Below are 21,039 nucleotides of genomic sequence, written 5' to 3' on the forward strand. Positions count from 1 at the left end.
TAAAATCACTAGATTTAATCACGCTATGTCCCTCGTACTTGTGTGTTTGTCTCACTGGTTTTGCTACCCACGAAGTTCACTCTAGCGTTGATCTCGCTTCAACATTTATTGGAAATTTTGAATATTTAGGGTTAGAATTTCGAATGACTCAACTTTTGATAGGGGTGTCAATTCATGATACAACCTGAACCTGACATAAAAAAATATGGGTTTTGGGTTAACTGACACGACCCGTTTTTTTAAAAGGTCAAACCGAACCCAGCCTGTTTAAAAAACGGGTCAACTCGAACCGACTTGTTAAAAAGTGGGTTGACCTGTTATCTCATTTAAGAGTTTTAGAAAATTATTATTTTGATTTTAGGTATAAGAAGTTTTAAATTTTACAAGTTAAGTAATTAGATTATTATTTTTTCATTTATCAATTAACTTTAAAAGTAAAACTAATTTCTTTTTAAACTACTTTTTGCTAAATTTTACTTCTAACGGTTTTATTTTGTTAGTTATAACGTCTATTCTTTAATTATTTTCATTCATTTGTTCTTATCTTATACTAAATATGTGAATCTAAGTTTGTTAATTGAGAAATGAGTGATAAGTACAAAAAAAAAAGGAAAAAAACCATTAAATCTATCACTGTTAATTGAGAAATGAGTGATAAATACAAAAAAAAAACAATTAAATCTATCACAATTTCTGAACATGTTTTATATGAATAAGAGTAATTAGTTGTTTACTCATTTTCGTATATGAACGTAAAATAGGTTAACCCGAAACACGACATGAAATTAATTGGACCGACGCGAAACGACACGAATAAATATATGAGTTGGGTTAGGGTTAAAATATCTCAACACGATAACCCACACCAACTCAAAACCGATCAGCCCATCAACACGCCAACTCAACACAATGAACAAACACATGATTTTTATTTATTCGAAATTTTTTCAGGCCACTTCCAACAAACACATGATTTTTCCATATCTATAGAGACAAATAGTGAAGCACATGATTTGTACAAACAACATCATTTACATTTTATCTTTATTATAAAAAAAAATACATTTCATGATTTACTAGTGCTTATAAATACATCACGCCACATCAACACACTCTCTATTTCACACCCACATCGTCGCATATTCGTCACTAAAACCAGTGTATGGCAAATCGCTTATTAGCACATGAAGTATCCGATCTTTGCCTCGGCAAGCCACCACTCACCTCCTTACCTATCTCCGCCACCATCCACCACGCCTTAACCGCCCTTAAATCCTCCAGCGACACCCACATCAGCATCTGGACTTGCGACCACTCCACGACCGATGTTTGCCGTTGCGTTGGTAAACTCTGCATGGTTGATATTATTTGTTACCTATGCAAACAAGACAACATATTATCACCTTCCAACGCGCTTAAAGCGCCTGTTTCTGTCTTGTTGTCGCGTGTCCCGGCCGAGGTTGTTCAGCATGTGGAACCCTCGTACAGGTTGCTACATATTTGTTAAATTGTTCATTACTTGTTTTCTGGATTTTGCTTAGCCACTATAATTGGGTTCTCCATTACTTGTTTTCTGGATTTTTTAGTGAACAAAAAGCAAACTTTGAAATATATTAGTCGGAATAGCTGTTTGAACAATATGTAAATGGGCATTCTGATTACATGGGTCAAATTTTGAAAAATATTGGTCAAAACTGTTGTTTGAACAATATGCAAATAGGCATTCTGACTAGAGGGGTCAAACTTTGGAAAATATTACTCAAACAGTTGTTTGAACAATATGCAAATGGAGATTCCGACTACATACGTCAAACTTTGAAAAATATTGGTCAAAACAGTCATTTAACAATATGCAAATGGATTTTTTTTGTATATAGGGGGTCAAATTTTGAAAAATGTTGGTAAAAACAGTCGTCTGGCTAATATCAGGACGACAATATGACCATTGACCGTCAAATTTTGAAAACTTTTGTTAAAGCGGCCGTCCAGTTTCTATCCAGACCCGGACGACCATTATTTGATTCAACTTTTTATTACTTTTTTTTTTCAAATTTTATTTTATTTGATAATGTGCATGTTCAAATTTTATTTTATTTTTATGTTTTGATTCAACTTTTTATTACTTTTTTTTTTCAGTTTGCTTGAAGTTATTGATTTTATCATCAATGGAGCTCAGAATCTTGTGGTGCCAATAAAGAACACAACTTTCAAAAGAAAACAGCTCCGGCAGCTACCGTCAATAGCTCCGACGACTCACTCTGGCGGCCGTGAATTCTGCTGGTTGACCCAAGAAGATGTGATGAGGTTTCTTCTAAGTTCAATCGGATTATTCTCTCCGACCTCCGCATATTCAGTCGAGTCACTCGGAATCATCACGACGGATATTCTCACAGTAAATTACCACTCTCCGGCGTCAAAAGCGCTCAACGCCATTTCAACCTCTCTCGCCGTCCAAACATCCGTCGCAGTCATCGACGACGACGGGGTTTTGATCGGCGAAATCTCGCCGTTCACTTTGAACTATTGCGACGAAATGGTCGCGGCTGCAATCACAACGTTATCCTCTGGCGATCTCCTGGCGTACATAGACTGTGGGGGACCTCCAGAGGATATTACTAGGATAGTGGAATCCAGGTTAAGAGAGAGGAATCTATACGGAATGCTGGACGAGTTTTTGACTTACTCGTCTGGGATTCCGTACTGTAATTCCAGCTCTTCTTCTGATGAAGAAAATGTTCTTTCGCCTAGTACTGCCCGGTCTGGGCGGTACAAACGGTCAGACAGCTACTCTGCGAGGATAATGAGGAGGTCTGAGGCGATCGTGTGCCATCCTGGAAGCTCGTTGGTGGCGGTGATGATTCAGGCGATCGCGATGCGAGTGAGTTATGTGTGGGTGATTGAAGAGGATTGTAGTGTGGTTGGAATTGTGAAGTTTTCAAGTATGTTGAAAGTTTTTCAAGAACATTTGGAGAGCATGATTTACTAGGTGATGAAAATGACCTATAGAGAAAGATGAAGGGTAAATTACGTAAATATGAACTATTTAGGTTGTTTACTTGTTCTATTTTATTTAATAAGTATAAATAAAAAGAAAATTTTATTTCACAAATTTTATTTTATTTCGTGGTTTTTTGGGCATTGCTTATAATTATTAATAAAGACAAAATTTGTTACGAATATTTCCTAAAATGTAATTTGATATAAAAAGTTGCTTGTGAAATTACTTTATGTCCAACATAGACATTAATAGTTAAAATTTGTTTCATTATAAATGGATTTTTTTAAACAAATCGAAAACTACAAATTTGAAATCTGAATCGAAATCATCAACTCGATTGACGGTTCGAATTTGGTTTGTATCGAGTTTGGAGTTTTTCAATTTCTGTTCTAGTGATGAATACCTCTATTTTGGGTAGTGAATGAACGGCTTATTTTAAAAAATGTGAGTGTAGTCACTTTATATCATATCATACCATGATATGAACTTATGATTAATCTAATATTTTCTGCTGTCCGTGAATGTATACGTGTTCAAGTTCTCTCATTTGAAAACATAATGAGAACTAAATATATTTTTAAATAAGCCCGGACTTTTGTTAAATGTGATGATGATGTTGATAGAGCGAAACAATTTAATAAAAAGTAGAGAATAAATAACAGATCTTATGATAAGATGTGAAATTTTTATAAATTTTTTTAGAAAAAGTGTGAAAATTTAATCATATCTTATAAAAAGCGTGCAAGTTTGATGATGGCATCAAAATCATAAATAAAAACATAAAAGCATGATGAAGCAAGTATTATTTTAAGTTACTTCAACAATGGTTATAAAAGTATATATAATTTATATAATTTACTATTGAGGTTGATAGAAAAAAATAGCATGTTCTTTCTGTTCCTGTGAAATAGAAAACAGACAAAATAATATGATAGCTGGTTAAACATGTGTGACACATATTTTTTTAAAATTTAAAACATGAATTATCATTTTATAACTTATAAAGTATGATTTATTTTTATTATTCTTACCAAGGTACCATTATTATCATTAACATTACTATTAATCATTTGTTAAAGAAATAAATAAGTAGCTCATCACCACATCTGTCATGTTGGTTGAGAAAAAAACATGTCCAATGCCTCGTGCAAATGTGTCTTCGTTAAAGGCTTTCACGTGGTTTTACTTCATACGACATACGTACAAAACATTACGTGGCATTTCACCTTGTTCATACTACGTGTGTCATTAAAGACATAATTACGTGGAGAGTGTAGCTAGTAAGTCACCTGCCAGTCCACATGCCTATTCACACATCAAATTAAGCGCCTAAAATAACACAAACTTTTATGGATACTTAATAATAATTTAATAGGTATAATATCATAAGGTAACAGTAGTATTATTAATCGTATTTACGTTGTTGGGTAAACAATAGTAATTAGATCTCCAAGATAGCTTAAAAACATTTGTGTTACTTTACATGTTATTATGTTGAAATAGTTAAATATATGCTAGGTTCAATTCAGTATTAATTCATATTGTCATACTATATATAAATACTTTCTAATTGTGTCTTATTTTTTCATGTTGGGCTGGTGTTGCCTGTTTTGTTGTTAACTGTTGTGGGCTTGGATACTTTACTGGGCCAGATTAGATGGGTTTATAAAGGGTCTATCACGCGTATAAATGCACTAATCGGGTTTTTCTAATATCTAACGAGGTTCGGATATGGCTGGGTATTGAAAATCGGGTATTGACCATACCGGTTCGGTTTCAGGTCTAGTTATTGGCTTGAAACACCATACCTGGTGTCACCGGTTTCGGGTAGGGTATGGAACCCGGTAATATGACGTCTCCACACCACTCGCTTAGATTTATCTCGAACACGTGTTATTCTTTCGTGCACTGCTTCAACATCTCAAATCGGTGTTGTCTCTTCTACTAATTACAAAGTAGAGTTTGTGACTTGGTCTGTAGATGTCTTGTTCTATCTCTTTGTCTTCGTTTGTTAGAATTTCATCTTTGTTTCATGATGAAATCATCTGTGATATTATCATTTGGATGATTATGTAATGTTCATAAGTTTCTTGGGTATTAAACATCTTGACTTGGGAATAAATGTTTGGATTTCATGTTCTTGACACCCTAGTAGCGCTCCCAATCGGTCGCCAAATAGACCTCTTCGCCTTTCTGGTAGGCTTAGCACAGTCGAACAAGCCTCGCTTTTTTCATATTAATAGAATTACAAATAATTACATACTAGTCGAGTGCCCGCACGATGTAGCGGGAATAACATTTTAAGTTAAGGTTGTTAGCGAGTCAAGTCTAGCTTGACTTGAACTTTACATCAAGCCGACTCAGCTCAGCTCTGCTCTAAACTAAAGCTGAAATCTTAAAGTCGAGATTGTCTTGATTATTTTGATATTTATATAACTTGAGTATTATTAATTATATTTTTGTAAAACATATAAAATGAATATAAAAAAAAAAGAATAAAGTTGAGTAATTTGAATATACACGAGGGGTCAAAGTTGTACATCAAATAGTATAATATTTAATGAGTGAACTTTTTTAATTGTAACAAGTTTATTTATATTTGTTATCAAATAGATAAAGGGTTAGATATGTAACTAATGAGATGAAATTGTAACCATTTATGTTAAAAAATTTGTACATTCATGCATATATTTATGCAGTTAATAACTTGTACATTTCAAACCGTTCATCTGATTTGAAAAAAAATTATATTGAAACGTAGACAAAAATAAGTCCGTTTAAATAGGTATGCTCAGATTTTTTTAAATCATATTTTTGTAAAACATATTAGATTAAAATAAAAAAGTATAAAGTTGAGTTAAAAATGGGTAAACATGAAGGGTCAAAGTTGTAAGTAGTTCTTGAATTACAAAATTTGAGTAAAGTTGAGGTACCATAATTGTAATTATATTTGTTAAAACTAAATGAACGTGGGTTAATTATGTTGAAAAGACTACCTTACCCCCTTGTATGCATGTACCACATGCATTCTAACTTGTAAATTACTTAAAAACTTACAGTAAAGATATGCATCAATAACAAAACTACATATATGTATTAAGTCAACAAGAGCTTATATTCTCATTGATGTAAATCACCAATGTCTATATTAAGTCAACAAGAGTTTATATTCTCATTGATGTAAATCACCAATAGACATTTCATTTCAAACAATTTTAAAACAAACCAATATAACTACAGCCTCAAATACACAAACAATCCTAGCCATTTTATTATTTCAACAACATCCAACAAACAAAGCCATCAATACTATCTCCTAACAAACACCAAATTCACTTGCTTCTTCAACCGAGGTCTCAGTCGGGTTAAGACAAGATCTCAACATATCATGCCCAAGTTGTGCTCGTTCGTTATCTCCAAATCCAAATATCCGGCCTTGGTTTGTAACCACAACCGAGTGATATAAACCCGTGCTTACTTGAGATATATGATGACCTTTCAGAGTGTAAAGCATTCTCGGTTTCAAAATTTTATCAGACGGACCTCTATCGGGAAACCCTAGACTCCCGAACCCCATCCATCCGAACCCGTATAAGTATCCATTATCCGTCAACACAAATGTCTTTCGCTTGCTTGCGCACACCTACAAATCATAAGTTCACAAAAATGTAATTAGTATTCAATAAAAATTATAAACACAAGTGTTCTGATAAATAATATGAACCTGAACAGCAAGGTGAGTTTTGAGGCTCGTAAGTAGCTCGGGCGTCGTTTTATCAATCTCGTCACCGTGACCAAGTGCACCACAATACCCTTTTCCCCATGTGTAAACCTGAATTTGATACATAAAACGGTATATTCAAGACTAAAAGATTATAATTTGTGGATTACAAAAAGGTCCGAACACGAGACGGACCCAAAAGTTGTGTCAAATAAGTGATCCCGAACACGAAATGAATATTCGCAGATTGACACGAACACGGCTCATTTGATCCAAAGTTTTTGACTTTTTATTATTTTCGCGTAGTAATGCTTTTCATTTACATTCTTACAACAAAATATACAAGTGTATATAAAACAACTACACTTTAATTATAAAATCTTGTGTCTATTTCTCTTTTCAAATTTGCCATAAAATAACCAACAAATTTAATTTTTGACATAAAACACATTTTAAACAAATTAATAATAATAAATGGGTTAAACTGGTCAACCCGCGAACCTGTCAGGCTAACACAAACAAGATCCTTTTAGCTAAACGGGTTCGTAGAGTCTGACCCAAACCCGTTAAAAGCAAACCCAAACTTGCGAATTTCGTGTTAGGTTCGTGTCATGTCGGAAACTCAAACCCCTAATTTAAAGTTTAAAATATTGACTTACATAACCATTAGAATCAAGTGCAACCACGTGTTCATCACCAGCCGACACACGAACCACATGGATCCCTTTTCTCCTAAACCACTGCACCGGTCTCGGGTTAAGTTCAGTATGCTGCTCACCATGACCAAGACAGAAGTTAGTTCCAGACCCAAACGAATAAACGGTTCCATCACTAGTGACCGCAAGCGCGTAACTCGGACCAGCAGCAATCTGAACCACCGGGCCGACGCTCACAAGCGACTCCACAAGCTTCGGTGTCGGTCGGTCCAACGTGTCACCATGACCGAGCTGACCGTGCCCACTCGTCCCACACGTGTAAACCTGACCATCATTTGTTAAAAACATAGTGAAACTAACCCCTGTAGCCACCTGTTGGCACGGGATTTCCTTTAACGATTCAACGAGCCGAGGCTTGAATATTGGCCTGTTTGTATCACTATGCCCACAACAATAAGACGAATTATCGCCACATGTGAAAACCTACAAACATTAATAATAATTATTACTACATTTCATCTTCATTTCAATATTTAATGTAAAAATTTTCAAACCTCTCCCGATTGTGTGACAAAGGCGGCGTGATTATGTGAGGCTGAAACGTGTGTCACGTGAGCGGCAAGTGGGAATTTAATAGGTGTAAACGTTACACATTGTGTTGTTTCGGGACCGTGACCAAGAACACCACATATACTTGAACCACATGAGTATACAGTTGAATCTTTAATCAATAATGTGTGATACCTTCCACTTCTAATTTGCATATTCTAAATTAAACAACAAACTATCAGTTTAATGCATCAAAATTGAGATTATAATAACTAGGCCTGTCACTTTTATCCGCATCCTGCAACCCGACCCGAGAAACTGTTAACCCAAAAGTACCATGGAACCGGAACTGGAACTGTTCTAATTCGGTTCAATTGTATCCATCTTTGTTCTCAATACTTGGTCAAATATTTACTTTTTAATCATTGATCCTTTAGTTTTCTGTGTCAAATACTCGAAACCTGATTAACCCAACCCGATAAAACCCCAACCCAAAAAACCCGTGAAAGATTCAATTCTAGCAATAAAATTCTCAAAACCAAAAAAACCTACCCGAAAAACACCCCTGATTCTATAGGTTTTATTCGATCGGTTTTCGTTTGATCGTATCCGTCTTTGTTCTCAATACTCAGTCAAATATTTACTTTTTAATCATTATTCTTTTATTTTCAATGTCAAATACTCGAAAACTGATTAACTCAATCCAATAAAACCCGTGAGAGATCAGGGTACGGTTTCAATTCTAGCAATAATATTCCCAAACCCGAAGAAACCAACCCAAAAAACCCGAAAGTTCAGACTTTCAGTTTCAATTCTAGCAATAAGCTTCTCAAACCCCAAGAAACCGGCCCGATAAACCCAAAACCCGAAAGTACAACCTGAAAAACACCCCTGATTATTATTCATTTATTCTTCTACTTTTCTATGTCAAATACTTGAAACCTGATTAATCCGACCCGATAAAACCCGAACCCAATAACCCCGTGAGATATTAGCTTCAGGTAAACCGACCCAAGAGACCGGAAATTACAACCCGAAAACACCCTTATAATAATAACAACAATGAATAAAACCATACATTGCCTGAAGTGGTTCGAACGACATCCGAAGACTGATACACCGACTGCAAGAACCTCAAAACCCTCTTCCAATTCCTGCCACACCGATCCGCCAACTCATCCCGTGCCTTGTAACTCAAGCAACCATACACACAGTGCGTCTTACACAGCTCAAACGCCGCAAACTCAACACTATCTCTAAAACCCGAGTTCGTCAGCTCCAAAGAAACAAGATCCGACCCGGATAACCTAGACCCAGATGTTAAAATTTCAAGAATCAGATGTGAAGGTAAGTCTTCGAGTGTGGTTGGTGTTAATCGATCACCCATTTGGTCAATTTGAATAAAAAATAAAATAAAAAGGTTAGAATTTGTAACGGAATTTGATGAAATTGAGACGGTAGAAATTGATGGGTGATTGGTGATCGAGAATGAAACTAAACATCAGAAACTGGAATTCGAATTAGGAGTTCGATTGATTAATATTATTATTAGGGCATGAGGAAAATTACAAAATTGAAAATGAAGAAATGGGAGTGGAGTTTGAGTTATTAATGGCGACAATTACTCAGTGTTGTGTTTTGTTTCTCTCTCTAGACTTATTATTGACAAAAGTAGAGAGAGCATCGGTGGCCGGTTTCGTGGGCTCGGTGGTGTTAACTTAAACACTCTGTCGTCTCCACGTGGAGTGTTTTTATTGGGCTGATGTGTTAATGAATGTGGAAATGGGTGTCAGATTGGCACCAACTTTTATCTTGTTCATAGAGTTCTACTGGCGAGCTGAATACAATATGCGATTATTGGTATCCGAATAGTCTCGGCATAAGGCTAAGTGTAATGGGCGATATGTGATGGGCAGCTGGGGTGATTTTGGGGAGAACACCGTCCCCCAGGCGATTTTAGAGTGATAAAAGGCGGGGGGGTGTCAAGTTTTTCTCACTGCTTCTCTTGTGATTTATATTATTATTATTATAATTGATTGTGTGAGAGAGATATATGTGTGTATATATACAGGCTACAACATCATTACACTCCAAAAACAAATTCTCATCTCTTACTGACTGGACGTCACATGTCGCAATTCGCCCCAATTTGTAGTCCTCCACTACGCATAGCCTAAGAAGAGAGTTTTAAGTATATCAACATTTGACGTGAGAATCGGCAAAAAGAGAAGAGAGCGTGAATTGGTTTGAGGAGAGAGTTTATAATGGTTATATCCGAGGGTGGTTCTCTACTTCTCTTCATTGCTCTTTAACTTTTTCGCTTATTAGTGTAATTTTTTGAGGAAAAAAATTATATGTATTGAGTCCGACTAATCTGAATTATTTGTTCAAGATAGTTCAACTAGTCCACATTATTTGTTCAAGACCCCGCCACTGGTTATACCCAGTAACCCAGACATGATTAATTGTTATTCGTAAATAATGTTGGTACGTGTTACTTTCTTTGAATCGATCTCATTATGTTGAGAGTAACTATCTTGTGATAAAGACGTCTTGCCCCTGATATAGAAAATACGTTTAAGTATTTTAACTGTGTTTACTTAAATACTGCTTTAACGCCAAGGATGTCATCCCGAAGGGTGCTACCAAAGGTGAGGGACGATGTTTCAACATCTACGTTTAGTGAAGTAACTAAAAAGGTGAAAAGAGTCCCGCCATAACTGTCACGTAGATCTAGGAACACATTTTTTATATCTTTTTTTAACTGATTTAAAATTTTATAACGTGAAAGAAAGAATTTGATTGGATGAAAGTAGCCAAACCCTCATTTCTTTCCTTGCCATCGCTAATAGTATAACGCCAAGAGAGGCACATCACCCTTTGGCAACCCCCCCCCCCCCTCAACACACACACATACGCACACTCACACACTATCACTACGGTTGGTCTTATATATCTATTCTACAGTTATAGATGGGGGACAATGAGGCTGGAGAAATTACTTAGAGGTCGAGAAATTGCTTTAATAATAAAATCAACATAGACAATAAATAGGAAGAGGAAAATATTGCCAAGGCACATATTAATAATAAAATGAATAAATAGTTTATATTTCCAATTTTGTGTCCTAAATATGTTTGATTGGTTAGAAGATTTGAGACCAAGGTTGGACGGCAAATACTCTTGCCATTTGGAAAGCAGGCCATAGTTTAAAATTTAAAAGCAGTTTAGGAGTAGAACGAGCAGTATTTAAATCTTCATACATGGACTGCAAAATGTATTGTATCTTAACTCTTAAGTGCTTAGATATGTTTTTAGTTTTTTATTTTGTTTTCAAGTTTGAAACAGTATTAATAAATACTAGTAATTTAAATAAAAACAAGAAGTAATATAAATTTTTATAAATCCGGTTTAGTAATACACGGTTTGACTTGGTAAACTAGTTTATTTTAAAGAATTACTTGTATATGTAAACATAATTCATATATTGATAATATTAATAATGATAGAAACCTATAATAAATGAAGACTACACAAATATTTTTATCGTGCATGTGATGTGTGCGTCTCTGATTCTCGTCGTTATGTTTTGTCTACGAAGACCCTAAGTTTTATATATCTCACATCCTTTAAAGCCAAGGAATGATAAAGGAAGGTGGTGGTGATGAAACTTGAAAGTTTGTATCGTATGACAAGTAAAAAACTTTAAACACAACTAACCATAATGGTTTAAGTACCGTCATGACATTAGAGTGTGAAAATATGCATTTAAATGACCTTTCATTTAGCTTCGAAATATTTCATCGAGTTTTCTTTCTCTTGAGTGATAAAAATATAACTATTAAAATAAAAATATAAAAATAAAATACAAAAATAAAAATTTGAAAAACAAGTGTCACCTCAAATCCCAAACCAATGGACCAACCGGCTTAACTTGACATATGACCCGTTTAGTTTAAACCCGTTTCAGGATCATTAATCGCTGGCCTATGGCATTTAATATGATTTGTTATTGTGAGGCTACCTAACACTCAATGTCGTGTGATATAAATAAATCTATCTTTTTCAGTTTTCTTACTTTTTGGCCCTTAAAGTCCTCTCTTTTTAATACCACTTTTTATAAACCCTATAGGCTAGACAAGTTAAGTCTACCATCTCCATAAATTGCTAAGCAACACACGGTGAGACCCATAAAGTGGAAAACGAACACACATCGTGACATCGACAATACAATACGCGTTATAGGGAAGCAAGTTATTTACATTCAGTCATTTACCACCTCTCCCGTTAACATGTGTCATGATACATTAAATTCAAGAATAGAATTTGAATTCGGATGGATCCGAATTTCTAGTTTTCGAGTATGATCCGTATTAGTGAGAGTCCCTCATTTCAACCCATGACATTTCACCTCAAAATATTCTTTCGAAAAAGAAATGTGTATAAAAGTCTCATTAGTAAGGACAAATTTGATGAGCTAAAAAGAATATTGAAATAGCTGCATACTAAGAACAAATGTGACTAGAGGTACAAAGAAGATTCATACGGATACAAGTCAAAGAGGCACCAAGCTAGTAGAATGGTATGGTACTTTTCCGGGTTTGTTCTTGATTATAGACAATGACATTGAGACAATGAGACAAATCAAGTCATTCAATAAAGTTAGCTTACTAAGTGTTAAACGGGTTTATAGTAAATGTTGTAAATGGGTTTAATGAGCTGAATTTATAAAGTTACATATTTTTAAGTTTATATTATGATCAAATAACGCAGGCTTGTTGTGTCCATTATTATTATGAACTGTTTCATTCCTGAATCTTGATAAATTCACCAAGTGACAAATATAATTAACCGGTTCAAGTCTCTCCTTTTATGTATCTTTGTCATTTGGGTTAAGTATCGAGGTAATGTGGAGTCTTTAGCAGGGCTAGCTAGATTGGTATATGTTTAATTTCTAATTTCTTTTCAATGTTTGTAACGTTGGTGTTTCCGGTGCCTTGTGTCTTGCTAGCCCGTATTCGTAAATATTTATTTATTGTGTTAACTGATTAATCACCTTTTCAGTTTTAAATGTCATATGATATTGTACCTACGTTATAGTAATCTAATATTGACAAACGTTTTACCATCGTATATGAACACAAAATGGTTGAAAAACGTATTTGAAGGGTCTTTGGAAATTCCCATGGCTGAAAAAACATTCAAAGAGTCCTTTGTCGCTTTGTCTACTGTCAATATATTCTTATGCCTTTTGATTGCTTCAAACCTTTTCTTTTATCAAATAACTAAATTAAATATTTTAAAAAATATATACATATATATTAATATAAAAACCGTACTTATAAATAGATACAAGTTTTCGACCATATATTATTACATTGTTGGTGCGTAATTCTTTGAAACGTGTCTTGATTAGTTTAACCAATGACGAACCTAAGCATTGTTAAAGTGACTGGAAAAAGTTCTTTTTACGTTATTTGATATCTAATACTCAGTTTTTTATATAAAATATATGAAAAGTAAGTCGTATATTTAAGTTCTCCCAACAATTAAGTTTAGAGGGTATTAAGTGTTGCATCTTTGAATCGGTCCATTCACAACATATATGTTATAATATAATTGTAAGTTGCACCTTTTTTACTATTTAGGTCATGCATGTTTACTTCTATTCTAATAATTCCAAAACAAGACATTCTCATTCAGTTCCATCATCTATAAATAAAAACCTTTAACACAACCTTAAACTACAACCTAAGCTAAAACAAAAACTTTTAAGATTTAACTGCTTTCACTTTCCTAAAAAGAAACCATGCAACGTGCAGCCATGTTAAACACCATCAAACGCCAAATAGCATTGCAAAAGGCCCAAACGAGCGGTTCAACCCGCGTGTGATGTTTTCATAAACCATCGTGGGATCGATACCAAAAGATCAATTGCCTCTTTGCTCTACCACCAACTCGTGTTGTCAAAAATCCCGTCGTTTCTTGACAACAAGAACATGAAGCCGGGTGATAAACTTTTTGAGCATATTGATAATGCAATAATTGGGTGCAAGATTGGTGTGGCGGTCTTTTCACCCCGTTATTGTGAATCCTATTTTTGTCTTCACGAACTTTCTTTAATGATGGAGACGAGGAAAAAAGTTATTCCTATTTTTTGTGATGTGAAGCCCTCTGAGCTTCGTGTCACAGATAATAAACTATATTCTCAGTCAGAGATTAGAAGATTTAATAAAGCGATTGAAGAGGCTAAACAAACCGTAAGACTCACATTCGACACTACCAAAGGGTAAATATTTGTGTATATATTCACTTTATTTATTTGTTTTTATTTTGTTTGAAAGTTTTAAGTTTTGACACTCTCTTAACCAAAATTTACAGGAATTGGGCGGATGTGGTAACATATGCAACCGAGTTGGTTCAAGAAAGCTTGACTGAGATCAACAAAGACAAGAATGTTGCTCAGCCCGCTGAAATTGTGTAATAAAACCTGCTTGTGGGAACTAATATCAACCTTACTTATGACGATTTTTTTGTTTTTCTATTGACAATAATGCCCTTTTTAAGGTTGGAAGTGTAAATTAGTTGAACATATTTTCGTTTTCTTGTAACTCTATTCCTTCATGTCTTGAATTGTTTGAATAAAAGCTCATTGCATATTCTACATGTTTTTGTAAATGTTTATATAAAAGGATTAATTTCATATATAATCTTACAAACATTATATATATATATAGGATTAGGTTCATTTCAGAAGAATTCATAGTGCGAGAAGTGCGAAAAATAATTACGACCAATCATATTTTTTCTTTTTATTTTTCCTTTAAATTATATATAAGAGTATGTTTGTAATCTAACCTAAATTTATATATGGTAACTCTTAATTATTGGAGGTTTTAATTATTTTTTATTACTTTGTTAATTATATTCTGTTTATACGATGTCAACCAAAAATGAACACAAATTTCTAGCACCACAATTGTTGTCCGGTAGAAGATTAGTATTGAATCAAAGATATTTGATTATGCCTAATCTTATTCTACCCTAATTCGATATCGGATTTGCCTAATTCAGTATGCCCTAATTTTATAATCAGGATGATACATCGAATCAATCTCTGCATAATCAGGTTTAATAAAATTTCTTTACATCAATTTCACATTTGTACACATTCATCTTTGGCCCAATAGGATGATTATGTTCACCCGTATAACAATTAGGGTATTATTGCATTACCTAATTTGATATTTATATGGGATTTCCATTTGATTTATTTTGAATTTCTCATTGATTTCTATTCAGTTTTTCAAGTCAGATAATACTCAAATCAAGATTCATATCGGTAATGTTATTATTACCCAACTCTATATAGTCACAACTTCAATTTCATGTTGATTCAAGCGGGATGCCTATTAACCGTTATTGTATTTTATTATGTATTTTCTTCATTGTCAAGTTTACGTTGTATTTACATCGTTGAACTTTTCTGTGGATTATATATTGTAGGCAGTTCTTTATGTTGTGCAGGATATATATAGGTTGTGTATGCATTTCTGTTATGTTTTGTTAACTAGTGTAGTTAATGTGTATTGTTCAGGAGATCAAATGGCATTTTGTGTAGGGTGTTTCGTACAAATAAATGCATTAATCACAGTTGTGTAGGATTTTTTCGTTATTGTGCATGCTCTTTATGACTTTTGACCATATTAAGTAAGAAACTATGTAACTAGTTATTGTAATCCGTGTAGGATATAGAACATATGTTATGCTTACATGTTATCTTATACATAACAATTGTATATAAAAGAATCATTTCTTTTTTTCTTAACGAGTATATGTTCTGTTATTTTGTGTATGTATTCATGAGAATAAATATTTGGTTGTGCAGTTTGTTCTACAGATTTAAGTATTAATCTAGTAAATTATGTATGTGTTTCTGTGTATTGTGTATAATGTCTAGGACTTTTGATCATGCTAACTAAGATGAAGCGTACATAAGTTATTCTACATTGTGTAGGAGTTATGAAAGATCAATGACAAAGTATATCAGAATACCGAATGAAGCAGCATATAGGAAGTTAAAAGTTATTCTGGATTTGCTTGGTTACTCTAAACAAGAAATTATCACATTTGTTGGACCAGAGGAATACAATATGAAGGTTTCGGTACTTGTTGTTGTGTGATTGGTCTGGCGAAAAAGCTGCAAAGAGAAGCAAGAAATCAAAAACGTTGTGTCACACATGCAATCTGTATACAAATGCTCATTACTCTTGTAACTGCAAGAAAAGATAGTTTTACCTTTTTAAACGTATGTTACTTTCAATTGTGCTTGGGTTTTTTATTTGTGTGTGCTTATGCCTTTTTTTCGTTTTGAGGACTGCTTGTTTCTAAAGATTTGACATTTATGACATAACATATTCTGTGGTATTTTTCAATATTACTTGAATTCATTGGTTACATATTGTTTAACTGTATATAATAAAATAGAAAACAGAGATAATAATGTCAAAGTATGCAATTCGATTGAAAATTACCCGATTGAAAATTAATTGGTTACATAATAATGTAACCACTATTAGTAATTTGTAATGTAACCATTAAGAATAATTTGGGTATTATTGAATTTAGGATAAAATGCAGAAGTACGTAATTTAATTGAAAATTACATGACTGAATTTTAGGACGTCTTACTAATAAAAAAAATTATACCCTACATGGTCGAACATAAAGTGTAGGGGTAATTGGGTATTGCAAATTGTTACAGTGTAGGAACAATTTGATGTAGTGTAGGGATAATTTATTACAATGCAGGGAAAATTTGTTACATGAAAAGAACATACGCTACCAGTAATGCATTATTTTGATGCAGTAAAAAACAGTACATAGAAATAAACTTTGAAGTAACATTATGAATCCATCACATACATAAGAAATATAAACAAAGTATACATTGCAAATTTTAACTAGATAGTTTAGCTTAAACACAAAACATAATTTAAATATAATGGGAATAAAACTAAATAATATCATATGTTTTCATTTTCTTTTTATTTATATCACCCTTAACAACGCGTGAAATCGTGTTTCTAACCACTTGCCTCCCCTTTGTGCTTTGGCATACTTTCAAAGGCCAAATGTCTTTAAATCTGTTTTAAGTCAAAACAAAACAAAACAAATTAATTCACCATACAACTTTTGTAACATAATTGCTAAAATACCCTACACAAACGACACCAATGATACACAATTGTATTTATCATTTTACCTATATTTTAAATAACACCAAATAAACTATATCAGCATACCAGTTATACAAAAACTATTTTGTTTCAACTATAATCCTAAACTAGTTTTTAACCCGACACATCGCGTCGGGCAGATTCTGTTTTTTGTTATATCACAACAAACCTCAAATCAAACAAAAGAAGTACACGGATAGTGAAATTCAACTGGGTATCAACATAAATTGACCAAATTAAAAACCGAAACTTTTCAAAAGCAAACATCCAGCTTCGAAGATAAAAATACCAAATCTAATTAAAATTAAAGCAAAAGTCAAAAAATAAATAAGTTGAAAGAATACACGATACATGTTCAACTAAATTTCCTTTCTCAATTAAAATGTATACATTATCTAAGGTAACATAAGGTTCAATCCAATAACTAAAAACAACAAATAAGATCTAATAATAATTTTTTTTTCTGCCAAGACACGAAAACTCTATGCTCCGATCAGAAATAAAAACACATCAAACCAAAAAAGTATCAATTTGCAGAAGTGCCAAAGTAATGACTATACATCAACCAAACATGTGAACATCAACCACACTCTTAACCAAAAATAAGAACTAAGATTAACAGCCAACCTCAAAACATTTATTGCAAATTTAAAAAAAAAAAGCTAGTACTAAGCACAAGAATGTCTCAAACAACAAAATTGAACCCTAACAAAAAGAACAACACATATAGAGACTCATGAATACAAAACCTAAAACAATTTGATTTCTCATACGGATTAAACAGAACAAAAAACAGATTCGACTGAAGAAAACGGTGCTATGATAAAGAACGCATGAAAAAAAAATTAAAACCTAAACCCACAAATTAAAAAGAGGTTAGTGGAATAAGATGTGTGGCTTAGTCACGTGCCACAACGGAAAACGAACTTAAAATATTCTGCCCGGTTAGGCGAAACAAAAGAACACATAAGCAAATGGGATGATCATGATAAAAATAGGTCATATGATTTACAACAAGCACCATCACACCACCACATATAACATATTATCTGCCTAGACAACTAGCACTTACACTAAAGTATTTGAAATAATGATTTTAAAGTTACTACGGCGCCAATTCTTGCTATTTATCTATATGTATAATAACCTATATCTTAAGGAAAACACATACACAATCCATAATGTTCCATACATAGATAAAATGACCTAAACCAAAAAAAAAATAAAATTATACATATGTTTACAGTACAAAAACCAAAGAACATATTTTCCTACACAAATCAGAAATATTAGGAATCTACATATCAAGCATACAACACATATACATAACATCATGTAGTTACAAAAGCATCATACACAACCAACAAATTATTATACCACACAAACAACTACACAAGCAACTTTAATCGACATATATAACAATAATCTACATATAAAACACCTACACATGCAACCAGTACAAACCAACTGTCATCTACAAAGGTATGTAGGTACGTATGTACACCATACGCTTCATGAATGTATGTAGGCACATATTTCTATACATCCCTACGTATGTACGCACGTATGCACACAAGACTATTCGTATGTAGGTATGTATGTATGATGTTGTATGTTGGTACGTCAGCACATGTGACTATTTGTATGTAGGTATGCCTATGGATGTAGGTATGTACGTATGATGTTCGTATGTAGGTGTGTATGCCTACGTATGTACGTACGTATGCACGCATGACAGTTCGTATGTAGGTATTCATGCATGTCTGTATGTTCGTAGGGACGTACACACGTGGGTACGTAGGTACGTCCGCGCGAAGGGATGTACGCATGTATGGATGTAGGTACGTACCAACGTATGCACGTAAATATGTCTTTATCGTTAATTATTGTATGGATTCACAAACATACACCTATGCCTAATCCTCTTTTATTATTAACTGCACAATAAAAACCTATTTTTACCAAAAAATAAAAAATAAAACATAAAACAAAACAGCCAGATGCATAAATTTTGAAAAGGAACTAAATCTTGACATCCTATGGATAAAGTAGCATCAACCATTCACCTTACATAACATTCCTTTTTTTTAAGTAATGAAGCATCCAGCTAGTTATTTATATATTACTAACAACACAATGAACACAATTTAGATGTATGATATGGAAACCTTATATTATTACTAGGTGTAGGGCACTGAGATGAACTAAGCTAAATTATCAAATTATATGCATTATTTAGTTTATATGCTACTTTAATTGAAAAAAACACCACAAATTATCCAACATACCTTTAATTTCTTTATTAGGGTTTAGTCAATATAGCATATGAAAAACCCCCAATTAAGCTTCAAACCACACCAATACACAACATAGGTGAACGATTTCTTCTTATAGACACCCAAACAGAATCAACTGACCTTCAACTCGTCGATTTTGTGTATTAATTTTATGTGCTGGGATGGATTTCGCGTGAGAATTTATGCTGAGCAGTTTTGGAGTGAAAGAAGGGATTTACCATACGTTACTTACTGTATGATGCATAATATTTGACAGTTGTACCCTTTTAAGCATAAAATATTAGTGCAAATGTTCAAACTATTTACAAAACTGCCATTGTGTATCATGAACCATTGATTTGTGTAATTAATGGTTGAGATTCACTTCTCGTACTTCTCGCTCGAATATCACTTCTCGCATGAACCATCTCCTATATATATATATATCCAAGCAAAACTGAAATATCATATATACACTTAAAAAATAACTAAAATATCATATATGCCTTTATAAAACAGTTAAAATATCATATATAATCATATTCATTAAAAATAATTTAATAAATGACCATTTTATCGTTATTTTTCAAAAAAATTAACTTCATATATGTTCATTGTTAACGAATAGACCATTCTAATGTTAGAGAATATTCTAGATAATATTATTAGAGTTTTAGTATGATAGTGTTATCATAATTAGGAGATTGTATTTGATTATGTTTCCTTGTATTTATCTCATTGTACTCATCTATATATAGTTGATCAATAATACATTACACCTCACGGGGTTTTCATTATTCTACATGGTATCAAAGCCTTAAGGTTCTGGCCTGTTTCTTTTTCTTCTTCTCGTTCTCGTCCTGCCCCGGGGACGTTTGTACATACATAATATATTGCTTTCTTGCTGCCGTTCTATATCATATTTACGCGCCTACGGGCCAAAGTAACCAACACCGCTGCAGCCGTACTTTTTTTTTCGTTCAATTACGAGTAGAATCCTTTATTAGTTGGAGCTGCCTGCATGTGCTCATTTCGTTCAAGTCCTATCACAATCACAAACCTCCTAATATATGCAATTCTTATTTAATATTTGTTTGTATTTCTTTTAATATTTTTTTTCTCGTTACACATAAAAAAAAGTAGTTATTATTTTTTATTTACTTTTTATTATTATGCCGCCATTGTGCCGCCAAGTCGTTGCTTCGGCCGACTCAGTTTTAGCTCCTGCCGTTGCAGTCGAAGCTCCTATCATCAAACCTAGTCGTCATCTGGCCACGGTCAAGACACCGATGATCTTCGTAGATGATGTGGTCTAAAAATACATATTATTATAGAAATATTTCTTATGCTTTAAATACTTTTAAGCCATGTTTTTATTAAATATTATTTTTATTTGGCTCATATGTGGATTTTTAACGTTCTAATAGATAATGAGTAAAATTGGATAGTTTTACTAAACTTGAGACAAGCGAGTAAATCGATTTAACAATAATAACCTACTAATCCATTTATTTTATACACTTATTTATGTATATTATAATAAGTTTAAAGTCTAAAATAAAATGAGTGCATGTTGAAAATTTGAATGATACGTAGAATC

General features: G+C 33.3%; 2 protein-coding genes and 1 pseudogene across 2 annotated transcripts; 2 read left to right on the top strand and 1 right to left on the bottom strand.

Moving 5' to 3' along the window:
* The first annotated feature begins 1,154 nt into the window (after nucleotides 1-1,154).
* Nucleotides 1,155-3,099, top strand: LOC143594176 (CBS domain-containing protein CBSX5-like). The gene is made up of 2 exons (XM_077073552.1): nucleotides 1,155-1,488; nucleotides 2,137-3,099. Exons 1-2 carry the CDS (start codon nucleotides 1,163-1,165, stop codon nucleotides 2,984-2,986), a joined length of 1,176 nt encoding a protein of 391 aa, XP_076929667.1. The 5' UTR covers nucleotides 1,155-1,162; the 3' UTR covers nucleotides 2,987-3,099.
* Nucleotides 3,100-6,184: 3,085 nt separating this feature from the next.
* Nucleotides 6,185-9,609, bottom strand: LOC143594186 (ultraviolet-B receptor UVR8-like). Its single transcript, XM_077073563.1, has 5 exons — nucleotides 9,003-9,609; nucleotides 7,930-8,142; nucleotides 7,379-7,858; nucleotides 6,723-6,830; nucleotides 6,185-6,641 (listed from the first exon to the last, which is right to left on the bottom strand). The coding sequence occupies exons 1-5, from the start codon at nucleotides 9,309-9,311 to the stop codon at nucleotides 6,315-6,317; spliced, it is 1,437 nt and encodes a 478-aa protein (XP_076929678.1). The 5' UTR covers nucleotides 9,312-9,609; the 3' UTR covers nucleotides 6,185-6,314.
* Nucleotides 9,610-13,733: 4,124 nt separating this feature from the next.
* LOC143594177 (putative 2' cyclic ADP-D-ribose synthase BdTIR) lies at nucleotides 13,734-14,491 on the top strand (annotated as a pseudogene).
* Nucleotides 14,492-21,039: the final 6,548 nt, after the last annotated feature.

This window comes from Bidens hawaiensis, unplaced genomic scaffold, assembly GCF_021521415.1.
Source record: "Bidens hawaiensis isolate Kalapana, Puna unplaced genomic scaffold, B.hawaiensis_p1.1 tig00043249_1, whole genome shotgun sequence".
Classification (NCBI taxonomy): domain Eukaryota; kingdom Viridiplantae; phylum Streptophyta; class Magnoliopsida; order Asterales; family Asteraceae; genus Bidens; species Bidens hawaiensis.